This window comes from Ailuropoda melanoleuca, chromosome 20 (assembly GCF_002007445.2).
Source record: "Ailuropoda melanoleuca isolate Jingjing chromosome 20, ASM200744v2, whole genome shotgun sequence".
In the NCBI taxonomy this organism is placed as follows: domain Eukaryota; kingdom Metazoa; phylum Chordata; class Mammalia; order Carnivora; family Ursidae; genus Ailuropoda; species Ailuropoda melanoleuca.
In genome coordinates, this window is record NC_048237.1 from 579,623 (window position 1) to 593,228 (window position 13,606).

Below are 13,606 nucleotides of genomic sequence, written 5' to 3' on the forward strand. Positions count from 1 at the left end.
CCTTCAGTACCTTGGAGACTTGGAGGCGGGGAGCGGGGAAAGGCCGAGCCTCTCCGTCACGTGGTCACAGGCAGACCAATCACACGCGTTCCTCCGCCTGAGGCTGTGCACTTCAGGTCACGTGACCAATCCTGTTACCCACGTGGGGGTATTGCGCGCACCATTCTTTGTGCTCGGGTAAGGAGGAGCCAGGCCGGGACCCGAGCAGGTCAGATACAGGGTTACTCTTGTTTGCCCAGCAGAGGGGCTTCTTGGACGTCTGATCCGCAAGCCTAAGTCAGAACCCTTATTAAGGCCCTCGATTGGCCGGAGGGCAGATCTCGCGAGGACGGCACAAGGCACCCTGAAATGATCTAATCTTGTGGGTGAGGGGCTGAAGGTCCTGTGGTGCATGGAGGCGGGGAAAAGATTCAGAGATAATAGGGTTTGAAAGGCAGTACCTAATGCGGGGGAGCCCGAGGGAGGAGTCTTTTCCCCAGCCTTAGCTGATTTCACGACCTCTTATCGTCTGCAGGTAACGCGGTAAAAATACTGTTTCGGTGGGCGACGTGGTACAGGTTCAGAAGGGCGTTCGTTACAGTGATGCCGAAGCGTGGGAAAAAGGGAGCTGTGGCAGAAGACGGGGAAGAACCCAAGATTGGTAAGAAAACGAAATGAGCCTCTCCCTAGAGGATGCCGTGGGGGTATTTCTGATTCCTTCGGTGAACGGAAAGTAGGCACCTACTTGGTGTATTCTTGCAGTTTGTGAAGAAGTCTCAGCAACCGTAGCCTTTCAGTGGGTCTGTAGTTAAATCGGATCAAAGTTGCTTTCTGTCAGCTTTTTATCATTGTATATTACTTATTTTATAGAGCCAGAAGCCAAGAAGAGTAAGGCGGGAGCAAAGAAAAACGAAAAAGAGGCAGCAGGAGAGGGATCAGTCCTGTATGAGGACCCCCCAGATCAGAAAACCTCGCCCAGTGGTAAATCGGCCACCCTCAAGATCTGCTCCTGGAATGTGGATGGGCTTCGAGCCTGGATTAAGAAGAAAGGTTTAGATGTGAGTGGAATTCAGGGAGGGGGAAGGGATATTCTTTAGTATTGAGTGATCTTGGGATTTAATCTTTTCCCATTTTAGTCCCAACATGTAGGTTTTATTTTTCCTTTGTAGCTTTTTTTGGTGGGAGAGTTAAAAGGAGGGACTTCACCAAGTTATAACTATTGTATTTCTGAAATGTCCATTTTTTCAACTTCCATTTCCGTTGTTTTAATTAATGGCTTCCTCTCTTTCCCAGCGTGTTACAAAAACCTTGTTATTGGACTTGTTTCATTTCATCTCCAGTGTATCCTCCATTTAAATAACTACTGTTTAGGGGTGCCTGGCTGGTTGGGGCAGCCATGAGTTGGAGCCCCACATGTGGCCTGGAGTTCACTTAAAATTTTAAACATAATGCTTAAAAATCTTATGTGGCTATCCGTTGCCTATGAAATAGTCTCCTTGGTATTGCATGTAACGCTCATTTTATCTTTCTCTGTTAGTTGCCAGTTATAGAATTTAGTATTGTTTGAATGTTGTGCTTATTACTTTTTTTTCTTTATACTTTATTAGAGAGTATGTACACAGGCGGGGCGGGGGGAGGGAGGAGGGGTGAACGGAGAGGGAGAAGCAGACACTCCACTGAGCAAGGAGCCCAGTTGGGGCTCATCCCAGGATCCTGAAATCATGACCTGAGCTGAAGGCAGATGCTTAACCAATCGAGGCACCCAGGCGCCCTTGTGCTTACTAGACTATTAAGCTTAAGCATAGTGACTGTGTCTAAGCAGTCTAGCTCAGTGCTTGGCACAGAGTCTTTGGTAAATGTCTGAATTGATAGTACTTATTCTACTTTTCATTTCACTCACAGTGGGTAAAGGAAGAAGCCCCAGATATCCTCTGCCTCCAAGAAACCAAATGTTCAGAGAACAAACTACCAGCTGAACTTCAAGAGTTATCTGGCCTATCCCATCAGTACTGGTCAGCTCCTTCAGACAAGGAAGGGTACAGTGGTGTGGGCCTGCTCTCCCGCCAGTGCCCACTCAAAGTCTCCTATGGCATCGGTGAGACCCTGTTGATTCCTAATCCCTGAGCTCTTCCAAACCAGTTGCTAATACCCCACTTCAGCCCCTAATGTGAATTACTTTCTTTGCTTTCCCTTTTCTTAACACTTTTTTTCTGAAGATTTTATTTATTTGACAGAGCGTGAGAGGGAACACAAGCAGGGGGAGTGGGAAAGGGAGAAGCAGGCTTCCCACTGAGCAGAGAGCCCAACATGGGGCTCAGTCCCAGGACCCTGGGATCATGACTTGTGCCAAAGGCAGACGCTTAACAACTGACCCGCCCAGGCACTCCTTCTTACATTTTTTTTATGCTGATTTTGTTTCATCATTTCCGTAGGTGAGGAGGAACATGATCAGGAAGGCCGAGTGATTGTGGCTGAATTTGATGCATTTGTCCTGGTAACAGCCTATGTACCTAATGCAGGCCGAGGTCTGGTACGCTTGGAGTACCGGCAGCGCTGGGATGAAGCCTTTCGCAAATTCCTGAAGGGTTTGGCTTCCCGTAAGCCCCTTGTGCTATGTGGGGACCTCAATGTGGCTCATGAAGAAATCGACCTTCGCAACCCCAAGGGAAACAAAAAGAATGCTGGCTTCACTCCACAAGAGCGTCAAGGCTTTGGGGAATTACTACAGGCCGTGCCACTGGCTGACAGTTTCCGGCACCTGTACCCCAACACAGCCTATGCCTATACCTTTTGGACCTACATGATGAATGCTCGATCCAAAAATGTCGGTTGGCGCCTTGATTACTTTTTGTTGTCTCACTCTCTCTTACCTGCATTGTGTGACAGCAAGATCCGTTCCAAGGCCCTGGGCAGTGACCACTGTCCTATCACCCTATACTTAGCACTGTGACACCACCCCCAAATTACTTTAAGCCTGGGAAACAAGTCCCCGAAGCTAGCTTTAAAACTTAACCTCCCTTAACTTCTTTAAAAACTGCTCTCTAGAGATATCTGCACTGTATTTCCCTTCGAAAAATACAAATCCTTCAACCAGGCTCCTACTGATGCTTTTCTTTAAACCCCCAATTTTAATTTTTTTTTTTTAACATTAAACAAAAGCTACTGATGACTTCCTTTGAACTGTCCACATGAAAATAAAGAGCCATAGTTTCAGCCTTGCTGTCTTTGTATTCTACCCCTTTGTGGGGCTACAAATTCCCCTCCTTGTTTTTTCATATATAAAGATAAACAACTGGAAAAGGATAGTCATGACCTTATTTATTTACAAGCACAGGATGAATCCCTAGCCTCCCCCAAGACAGAGCAACCCTACCCAGCCCAGTTAAATAGTGCAACTAGGGGGTAAGGTTGGAAGGAGGAATTTAGGGAAATACAGGACTAGGGGAACATACCCCACATTAAATAGTTATATACACATCAGTTCCTGTGGTTCTGTACAGAGCAGCGGCTGACCCCACCCCCCCCAGGACACGGAATGGGGGGAGAGGAGACTGAGGGTACTGAGGCCAGAGCCAGCCCCTGGTGAAGTGCAATAGCAGCAGCAAGGTCCTAATGGTGCACAAGAGGGAGGGAACCCCCAGGGCTACCCACCCCCACCCTGCCCTGGAATGTTTAAGGGACAGGAATGGCTCTCAGGGAGCATATTAGGAAGGACAAGGCTAGAACCCTCTTTCAGGACCCAGGTTTAGGGGCAACGTTCTGCCTATTTCACCCTAAACACAGCAGCCCTTGGAGGAAAGCAGATGGCCAGCAGTGGTCTTCTCTACCCCTCCAAACCAAAAGGTAAGGGCCTGGTTCCTTCCCACCTCTCCCCAGGGAAAAGGAAGGCAGCTGCTTGGCTTCCCTCACAGAAGCCAAGGAAGCCTTTTACCACGGTTCCCTTTGTAGTGTCACTGTCCCCACCAGGGAGGGGCCAGGCACAGTCTGTGGGTCTTCGTGGGGCTCAGGAGAAATTCTGGACAGGGTGGCTGACCTTCATACAGGCCCAATAGAGGGCCCGGCCCAAACACAGCACAGCCAACAGGATGACAAATGCCCAGGCTGCATAAATGCCTCCATATCGCTGTGCATGCTTCCATGTGCCAAACTGATGAAAAAGGAAGATGAGGTTACTGTTGATCTCTTACCACTTTCTAGAAACTCTAGTAACAGAATGGAAGCTTCAATTCCTGGTTCCCTATCCATGTGCATCCACCTTCAGGGACCTTCTTAAAGGCTGCTCCCCTTCCCCTAGGCAGGTCCATAAGTCATAACAATCCCAGACATCTTGTCAGTTCTTCTTAGCGTCTGACAGGTGAGCTAGGTTTCCTAAGCAACTCTTTAATTTAACCCACTTCTCCACTGCCCTATCTTCTGCATAAAGACGGCTGGTTTTTACTCCTATAGTAACAATGAAGATCGTTTATCAGTTACCTCCAACTTCAGCTCACCTACACATTAAAACAAGACCAAACAAACAAAAACCCCTCTGTTTCTTTCACTTTTTAGGGCAGCCCTTTCCCAAATCTTAGACTATGGAGATGAGGCTAAAGAATTAAAGGGGCTGGATCAAAGTTACTCACAGCAAGGCCAGTGGCAGTGACGGCCAAGAGTAAGCCAAGCAAGAAGCAGCAGATACATCTCTTTCGTGGATATCTGCGCCCAATAGATGACCTGCAGGAGGCAAACAAATGGATGTTTGCAATGGCCCGGCAGATTTTCCTGCACATGTTAATTACCAGCTCAACAATGCCTCTGTCCAATCACTTACACTTTCCTGCAGTGAGGGCAACGGGCCAAGGTTCGGTCTGTGAACTCTGTCCACTATGGAGAACAAAAAGGGGAGAAACCAATTAATAGAAGCAGGGTCATGTCCAGCGAAGGCCATGGGGCAGGGGAGGGTAGGAAATGGAACTGAAGGGAAATTAGAACGAGCCTTCTTAGGATGCATTATCATAACTCAGAAATACACTCATGATTACTTCTGTTTCTCCCCCTCCTTCCCAAGGCTTCCCAATACTCCTCCTCACCAGGAAAGTATTCTTGCAATGTCCACAGATGACCCTGACACCCATAGGCTGTGGTTCTGGACTCAGAGGTCCTGGATGCACAGGCCCCAGGTTGATGATTCTTTTGCTGTAAAGGAAAAACTGACTATGTTTAAATAATTTTTAATCCTAAGGTCCCCGCGCTATCCCTCCCCCACACCCCCCTTCCTAAGTTCCTCTACTTCTCTGTGCATGTAATACACCCGTCCCCACGCCAACCAGACCCCCAGGCAATTGAGGAACAACACTGCTTAAACTTCAGGTCTCTAATTTCCCTTTTATCTCGTGCTAATTCACCCAGCCCCCTAGATTCTCTATTTCCTAGAAGACATCATTTCTTTTTTTTTTTTAAAGACTTTTTTAAAAAATATTTTATTTATTTATTTGAGAGAGAGAGAGACAGGCAGTGAGAGAGGGACACAAGCAGGGGGAGTGGGAGAGGAAGAAGCAGGCTCCCAGCGGAGGAGCCTGATGTGGGGCTCGATCCCATAACGCCGGGATCACGCCTGAGCCAAAGGCAGACGCTTAACGACTGAGCCACTCAGGCGCCCCTCCTAGAAGACATCATTTCATCCCAATCTTTTTATTATGAGAAAGATAGCTTTAACATTCTAAAGGTAGGATAGTTCGCAGTTTTTTCTCCTTCTAAATAAACACCAAGCTCTCTCATCTTTACATTCTCTGCAAACATTCATCCTTTTTAGGGCTTTGCAATTTTTCCCGCTGATGCCCATCCCCACCTTATGCCTCTTACCAGTAGGGCCGAGGGCAGGCAATCCGCTGGGAAGTCACTTTGCAGATAAGGAGACAGTTACAGGGGCACCGAACATATTTTTTCCCTGGAGGTGCATTCTTGATTGGCTAGAGAATAATGAGGACATCGGTAAGCAAACCTCTAATTCCAATCCCTTCCATTTCCTTCAAAAACACCTTCTGAGGAGAGATCAGAAAGATAAGGTCTTAGCCAGGGCAGAGAGATGAAAGAAAAGCATACAGCATGAGACTTGCAAATAAAAACTAGGCTTAAGTATCCAGGATAGGTAGGAAGGTGTAGGATGGTAAACATTAGCTTTGGTGAGTGGCTTCTGGGGAAACCGGGGTTTCATGACTATCACTTGGCTAACACCTGAAGGTCAGGATCTAGACTCGAGGGATCAGAAAGAGGATCTAGGAAACAGGGCCCGTTTCATAGATATGTATAACTCACAGTGGCTTCATTGCAGACGCCACATTTGACTACATGCTGATGCATCTTGCCTTCCACGTTGATGAGTGACTGGCAGACTCGGCAGGTGATCATGGGGGCACTCCCACTGTCCGGGCTGGTCAGGGGTGAGTAGGGGGGTGGGTCCTCCCCAGGCAACACGGCTGGGTGTCCCTCAGGGAACGGGGGAAATGCTGGAAAGGAAAGTAAAAAGGAGGGTGGCATCACTTGCGGACACCCCCACTGACGCTCCGAAGCGTCAGGGAACTCTTTTTGGGCCTCAACCCTTCTGGCCTGGCTCGGCGGGATGCTTCTAATCCGTGCTTCAGTCAGCCTCCTCAGAAGCCCCTTCCTTTCCCAAGCTCCGTGGCAATTGCCAAAGGAAGAGAGCTTCACCCAGTCACAGGTGCAACTGCTCCGCACCTGGCGCTTGGGCCCCGCCTCCGCCCTAGGCCCCGCCCCCTCCCGCTTCTCTGAGTACCCCCCTGGGAACACCTGGGCCCCACCCCGGCTTACCCTGGGGCGGGGCATGTTTACCGGCTCCGTATGGTGGTGCGGAGGGAGTCAGGCCTCCCCCGGGCCCAGCCCCACTCCCGCCCGGCCCCACTAATCCGTTGCCGCCGGCGCCACCGTCGATGGGCTCGGAGAGCAGCGGGGATCGCTCTCCGTCTGCCGCCATGGCCGCCACCACCGCCTCCTGCTTCGGCCAAGGATCCGGCTCTCTCCGCCGCTATCGTCTCCGCAGCCGCCGCCGCCGCCGCCGCCGCCGCTACCGGGTCCCTAGGGCGCCTGCGCCTCGCGCCCAGCTCGCCCCGCAACCAGTGGCCTACCCCGCCCGAGTCCGTCCCGCAAGCACGTGATAGGCTATCCCCGCCCCGCCCGTGCTGTTATTCGTGGCCACAAATCAATTCTTGGCCTTGCTCTTTTTTTCCATTGGGGAGCGCCGCGCCAACGTCAACTGTCACATGACCTCCCGGAGGCCGCTGGCCTTGCAAAAACTGCACGTGACGAGAGGTTCTGCGAGCCATTGGAAGCGTAGCCCATCGCGTTACCTCCAGACCAGGAGGTGGGGCTAGGCTGCTTCAGCTCACTGGTCACGTGTTTCGGGAAGCCGCGCGTCCTCGGTTACGCGCCCAGAGCGGGTGCATAATCATTGCTCCTCATTGGTCTAAAGAGACCACTGAAAGACATCGCCTTTTTGCGGTTATAGTTGGTCTCCAACTGGCTGGCTTCTCTGGTCCTGTGACCCGTGGGGTGCAAATGTACCGGTCTGAACTTAGGTCCAGAAGCCGGGGGTGTGGCTGAAGGAGTGGGCAGTGAAAGTGCCGGAGCTTGGGCAGAGTAGTGGGAGGAGGGAACGTTGGCGGCGCTTAGCCGGTCTGCTCAAAGAAACTCCTGTAACAAGTTGGAGTAAAGGCGTACCAGTAGGAAGTGGATTGAAGGCTTAAGGTTACCACCCTGGGACTCCTGGGTGGCTCAGTGGTTAAGCGTCTGCCTTGGGCTCAGGGTGTGATCCCAGGGTCCTGGGATGGAGCCCCGCATCAGGCTCCTCCGATGGAAGCCTGCTTCTTCCTCTCCCACTCCCCCCTGCCTGTGTTCCCTCTCCTTGGCTGTCTCTGTCAAATAAATAAATAAAATCTTAAAAAAAAAAAAAAAAGTTACCACCCTGCCTTTCTCGCTGGAGTCACTTCTGGAACAGATCCAAGACTGGCTTCTCCAGGAACCCGCCCTGCAGACTCCACCTTCCCACTCCCCATCCCTGGTTATGAAATTACCTTTTTAATGAGTCTGGATCTACCACTACAGGGATATCTCATGTTTCACTCGATTTCTTGACCCCTCCCAATCCTAAATATGTGTGCATAAGTGTTTTTTGATTGAGTTAACCAATTAAGTATTAGGATATTTTAATTACTTTGACAAGATGAGACATTTTTCAGACTAGTCACAACTTTGCCCCAACCAGGATACTGCTAAGGGAGGTTATTCTGACAAGTACTGGAAAAGCTCGTGAGCAACTGGGGCGTTTAAACATAGAGCCTATCCTACGCTCCTGTTCATCCCTATTCCTCCACACTCAATTTGTATAGCTGATGAGACTACAAGTTCCCCTAAACACCCTATCCGAAAGGAGAGAGTCCTATGAATTCTTTCCTAAACTGAAGTGAATAAAGGGAAGAAACAGTTACCGTTAATTATTATGGAAAATCTTTTGTGTGGTCCCAAACCCCCGAAATAATCTCTCTTAGGCTTTTCTGATACCTTAGGACACACGTTGCTAAGAAATGAACAAAATACATAGAGGGGGGAAAAAGCACGGATGTTCAAAGACACCATTCCAATCTATGGCGGCTTCGTGCTGAGTGTAGTTCCCAGGGAAGGAGCTGGGTGGTGCCACGTTCCCTTCTAGGCGTGCTGCCTCCCCCGCAGCCAGATGCAAAACGGTGAAAGCTCTTTCGCTTTTTTTGTAAAAGCGAAATTTCTCTTCGGATTTCCTTCACTTAGGGAAAACAGTTGCAGGCATACCTCGTTTTAGTGCGCTTGGCTTTATTGCTCCTCGTAGGTATTGCGGTTTTTTACAAATTGAAGGGTGTGGCAATCCCGTGTCAAGTAAATTTATCAGCGCCATTTTTCCAACAAGATATTCCTTCACTTCGTGTCTGAGTCACCTTTTCGTAATTCTTCACTATTTCAGAATTTTCCATTATTATGTTGGTTGTGGTGATCTGTGATCAGTGATTACAACTTGCTGAAAGCACAGATGATTGGTTAGCCTTGCTCTCACGAGGTGGGAAATTTTATTTCATAATTGGATGCCTCATGAAATCCGTCCTTACAAAAGCAACACTAATAAATTATGACATTCTGAAACTTTCAAAAATATAAGTTACTTGTTAACGAATGAGTAAGCCTCGTTACAGAAGTATCTTGGGTCAGTATGCCAAGGGCTTTTCCCTTCTCGGCTACTTGTTAGGTGGAAACAGATATTAGGAATATTAAATTATTTATTTATGCTACTTCTTGAATGCACATATGAGTTGGCTTCACCTCCTTTGGATTATATCTTTCTCTCTCCAACTAGACCCTGTTGTTCCAAAAGTACATTACATTAAAATGTTTATGTCCAACTGTATTTTCTTTTGTGGATTGTGATGACAAGGTATATATCTTTGGGTTTAAAAAATTTTTTTTATTAATGGTTAGCATTTTTTAGCAGTTTTTAATTAAGGTAAATACTTTTTCAGATATAATGCTATTGCACACGTAATAGACTACAATATTGTGTAAACATAACTTTTATGTGCATTGGGAAACCAAAAAATTCATTTGAATCACTTTATTGTGATATTCTCATTGTTTCAGTTTTCTGGAACTGAACCCCAAATATTTCTGAGGTATACCTGTACTAATGTAGGTCTTTCATAAAACCAAAGTGGCATAACTTGAACTTGCAAAAAGTAGGAGTTACCTGTGATTTTCAAGCCTATCAAAGTGTTCTACTAAATGGGTACCTAGACAGAGATAACTTGTGTAGGATTCCCCCACTTAGGGAACTTTTTTCTTTGTTCTTTCAACTTTGTTGGGTGTTTCAAGTTGGGCAGGGTCAAAAGTCAAGGTGAATGGCCCCTTGTTATGTAAAGAATAATTTAGGAGGATTTCCTTAATTATGTAAGTGTAGGATAAGTAGACTATTATTCTGGGATTAATGATGGATGATAGAATAAAAGTGAATCAATTTAGAGATAGTCTTTGTTTTAGGTGTTACTGAAGTAATTTCCTCTAATTAAGCAAGTATAGATGGGAAGGACCCCATTGTCATAGGAGAAGGAAATATGGGGAGGTCCAGGGAGATGGTTCCAGCTCATGGTCGTGGTAAATATCTGATTGAGACAGATGGGCCATTTTAGCTCAGGTCTATGAGGCTCCTTGACTGAAAATCATGCTGGAATGGCTGCCTTGTCCTGAAGAACACTTCAGACAAGAGTTCTACCTTATCCCCTCTCAGAAAGTAAGGAGAATTCTGATGTTTACTAGTAACCTCTGAACCCAACCTTTGCAGACAGTGTCCCCACCAGTTCCTTCTCCAACCTCGTGTGGTCTCTATGGGAGCCTGAACCACACCTGGGTCTTCCCCACATCATAGCTCAAATTGTAACTGCCTTACATCTGGGAGGCAACAAGCAATTGAAAAGACAACTCCAAGGACCATGGCCAGTTTAGTCAGAAGCCTCTCCACTTAAAAGAAGTACAACCCACCCCAAATATATAATGATAAAGGAATTGCTGCTGTCCTAGCCCTTGTGGCTGCTACAGGAGCTCGGGACTTCACCTGGGTTCTGCTTGTTAGACAGCTTTCCCAGGGCAGCTTCTACTTAGATGCCGGTATCCCTCCACCAGCTAGGTCCCACAGACACCTAAAGAACTAAGGAGCCTCTGGATACAAAATGCGGAAGGGTTTGTAGCTCTACAGGGGAACAGGCCAGTCTGCTGCTCTTTCTGGCGTTTCTGGCACACAAATGCCAAGTGTTCACTCTAGAGTGGATTAGCGTTCCTTATCCGTACCTTGGTTACACTTACATTCCAAAACCTGTCCTTTCATGACTCTCTCCATCTTCACCAAAGCCATATTTGGTGTCTACTTATTTTGTTTTTTATTACATTCAGTTAGCCAACATATAGCACATCATGAGTTTTTGATGTAGTGTTCAATGATTCATTAGTTGCGTATAACACCCAGTGCTCATCACCACATGTGCCCTCCTTAATACCCATCACCCTGTTACTCCATCCCCCGACCCCCTTCCCCAGCCAAGGTTCTCTCCTCCCTTCTGTAACCTTCAGCTTGTTTCCTGGAGTCCAGAGTCTCTCATCGTTTGTCTCCCTCTCTGACTTCTTCCCATTCAGTTTTCCCTCCCTTCCCCTATGGTCCTCTGCTCTATTCCTTATGTTCCACATATGAGTGAAACCATATGATAAAAGTCTTTCTCTGCTTAACTTATTTCACTTAGCATAATCCCCTCCAGTTCCATCTATGTCGATGCAAATGGTGAGTTTTCATCCTTTCTGATGGCTGAGCAATATTCCATTGTACATATGAACCACATCTTCTTTATCCATTCATCTGTTGAAGGGCATCTTGGCTCCTTCCACAGTTTGGTTATTGTGGACCTTGCTGCTATGAACATTGGGGTGCATATGCCCCTTCTTTGGTGTCTGTCTAAATCTAGTTTTATCTATATAAAAATGTGGGAGAGAGGGAGAATCGGATACAGTACTAAGAATCCTAAAGGGATGGATGAGTAGAATGGTTCATGTCTTTAGTAGCTTGGGCTCTTGGTGATGTTTTCATTTTAGGTTAAATATAGGGATGTGTGACTAGAGAAGCAAAAGAAGACGTAAATGTTAACCAATAAGAAGCAGGTTCTTTTGGACAGGAATGTGAGGCACTGACGGAAGGTGTGACGGAATAATCCCTAAATATGTCCCGTTATAGATCCCTTTCAATGCCGGACTCACCTCCACCCGTATACACGTCACCAGAGCTAAGGAAGGACAGCAGCTCTCAAAGTGCTCTCGCAACGAAAACTGCCTTATAATAAATCCCTGTGGGACTTGAATTCCAAGGAGTCATTACTTATTCTGCAAATGGACTCATCATCTACTACCGACAGTTCTGAGTATAGTGCTTTAGGAGACATCCAAGGCCAACAAACTGTTTCACTCTCAGTGACGTTACAGTCTGATAGTGGTCAGAAAATACATACCCAGAAAGCAGGGTAGTAATTTGTGAGAAGGGCCATAAAAGAAGTAGGGACAAAACCTATCAGCATGGAGGAGAGGAATACTTCTGGTCTTCAGTTGTCTATTGCTACCTAATGAACGACCCCCAAACAAAGTGATAAGTGTTTTTTCCTTGCGATTTTGCATGTTGGCTGCATGGTTCTTTCACCTGTCTCACCTGGGCTCATTCATGAGTACATAGTGCGTGACTGGAAATAACTGGATGGTCCAAGACGGCCCTTACTCACATGTCTAGCAACTGTATGTGCTGGCTTGATGGACCTGCTGCTTCTTCTTTTTTTTTTTTTTTAGATTTTATTTATTTATTTGAGTGAGAGAGATAGCAAGAGAGAGCATGAGCAAGGGGGAGAAGGAGAAGCTCCCTGCTCAGCGGAGAGCCAGACATGGGGCTTGATCCCAGGACCCTGGGATCATGACCTGAGCTGAAGGCAGATGCTTAACCAATTGAGCCACCCAGGTGTCCCAATGGGGCTTCTTTATAGCACGGTATTGCTTAGGGCAATGGTCCAAGAGGTGAAAGGAGACATCTTTAGGCCTAGGCTCTAGCATTAGGACAACTTCATTTCTACCACACCTTTTTTTTTTTTTTATTACACAGTCCACTTATCTATGCTACATAGACTCAGGAATAGAGGTGGGCATGGAGTGATTGGGGCCATAGTTCCCAAACTCTGTGCCAAGGTGCAAATTCTCAGGGGTACCATGGGATATTTTTAAAAAAAACTTTTTTTTTTAAAAGATTTTATTATCTGAGAGAGAGAGAGCATGGGTGGAGGAGGGGAGAGGAGGGAGAAGCAGACTCTGCACTGAGCACAGAGCCTGACATGGGGCTCGATCCCAGGGCCCCAGGATCCTGACCCAAGCCAAAACCGAGAGCTGGATGTTCAACCGACTGAGGCACCCAGGCGTGCTGGGATATTTAAAAATTTTAAGGAAAACACAGCCATATTCAATATCTCTTGTATACTATGCAAACTACTGGCTCAAACTAATTCATGATATGAACATTAGATTGTTGCAACAGTCCTTGTGATGACAAAATATCTTTGTGAAGCTGGGTTTTAGGAGGTCCCTGTGACGAAAAAGTAAGTACTGTATGAAAATCAGCCCAGAAGAGAAAACAAGGGTAGCAGTGTTGGATTCTAAGGCTTGAGAAGCTGTGCAGTGCCCAACAGGCCTACACAACCCCTTCATCATTATTTGTGTTTGTTAAAGAAAAAAATACTTGTTTATATATTTTTCTTTCAACTTGTGTATATTATTTTTTCTGAGCGGTTGCTAAGTTGTTGGGAATGAGATACGTAAGAAGTAAATGTGTTAGGTATGTATTTTGAGCTACAGGCGCTGTAAAAAATTGCTGAGCTACTAAGTGCACCGTAAACAGAGAAACTGGGAATGTCTGGACTGGGATGTTGAAAGCAGATCAAAATGGTCATAAAGGAATAGACTATGGGGACTTGAGATGGCTTAAAGGGAAATACCAGACGTTTCATGTATTCAGCCACGAAGTATCTACCGTACTCCAGCGTTCACA

At 46.8% G+C, this 13,606-nt stretch overlaps 2 protein-coding genes across 7 annotated transcripts; one reads left to right on the top strand and one right to left on the bottom strand.

Annotated features, from left to right (window-relative positions):
- Positions 1-31: 31 nt before the first annotated feature.
- Positions 32-3,192, top strand: APEX1 (apurinic/apyrimidinic endodeoxyribonuclease 1). Of its 5 annotated transcripts, none has more exons than XM_002929511.4 (5): positions 32-177; positions 515-640; positions 850-1,037; positions 1,882-2,074; positions 2,412-3,192. In XM_002929511.4, the coding sequence occupies exons 2-5, from the start codon at positions 583-585 to the stop codon at positions 2,927-2,929; spliced, it is 957 nt and encodes a 318-aa protein (XP_002929557.1). In that variant the 5' UTR covers positions 32-177; positions 515-582; the 3' UTR covers positions 2,930-3,192. The 5 variants fall into 5 exon arrangements, with proteins under 5 accessions (XP_002929557.1, XP_002929556.1, XP_019665769.1 ...); XM_002929510.4 differs by having other exon boundaries at positions 125-208; XM_019810210.2 differs by lacking the exon at positions 32-177 and adding an exon at positions 215-361.
- Positions 3,193-3,276: 84 nt separating this feature from the next.
- Positions 3,277-7,139, bottom strand: PIP4P1 (phosphatidylinositol-4,5-bisphosphate 4-phosphatase 1). 2 transcript variants are annotated; one of them, XM_034648426.1, is made up of 7 exons: positions 6,787-7,139; positions 6,274-6,464; positions 5,821-5,927; positions 5,049-5,154; positions 4,790-4,842; positions 4,602-4,692; positions 3,277-4,126 (listed from the first exon to the last, which is right to left on the bottom strand). In XM_034648426.1, the coding sequence occupies exons 1-7, from the start codon at positions 6,947-6,949 to the stop codon at positions 3,983-3,985; spliced, it is 855 nt and encodes a 284-aa protein (XP_034504317.1). In that variant the 5' UTR covers positions 6,950-7,139; the 3' UTR covers positions 3,277-3,982. The 2 variants fall into 2 exon arrangements, with proteins under 2 accessions (XP_034504317.1, XP_034504318.1); XM_034648427.1 differs by having other exon boundaries at positions 6,808-7,138.
- Positions 7,140-13,606: the final 6,467 nt, after the last annotated feature.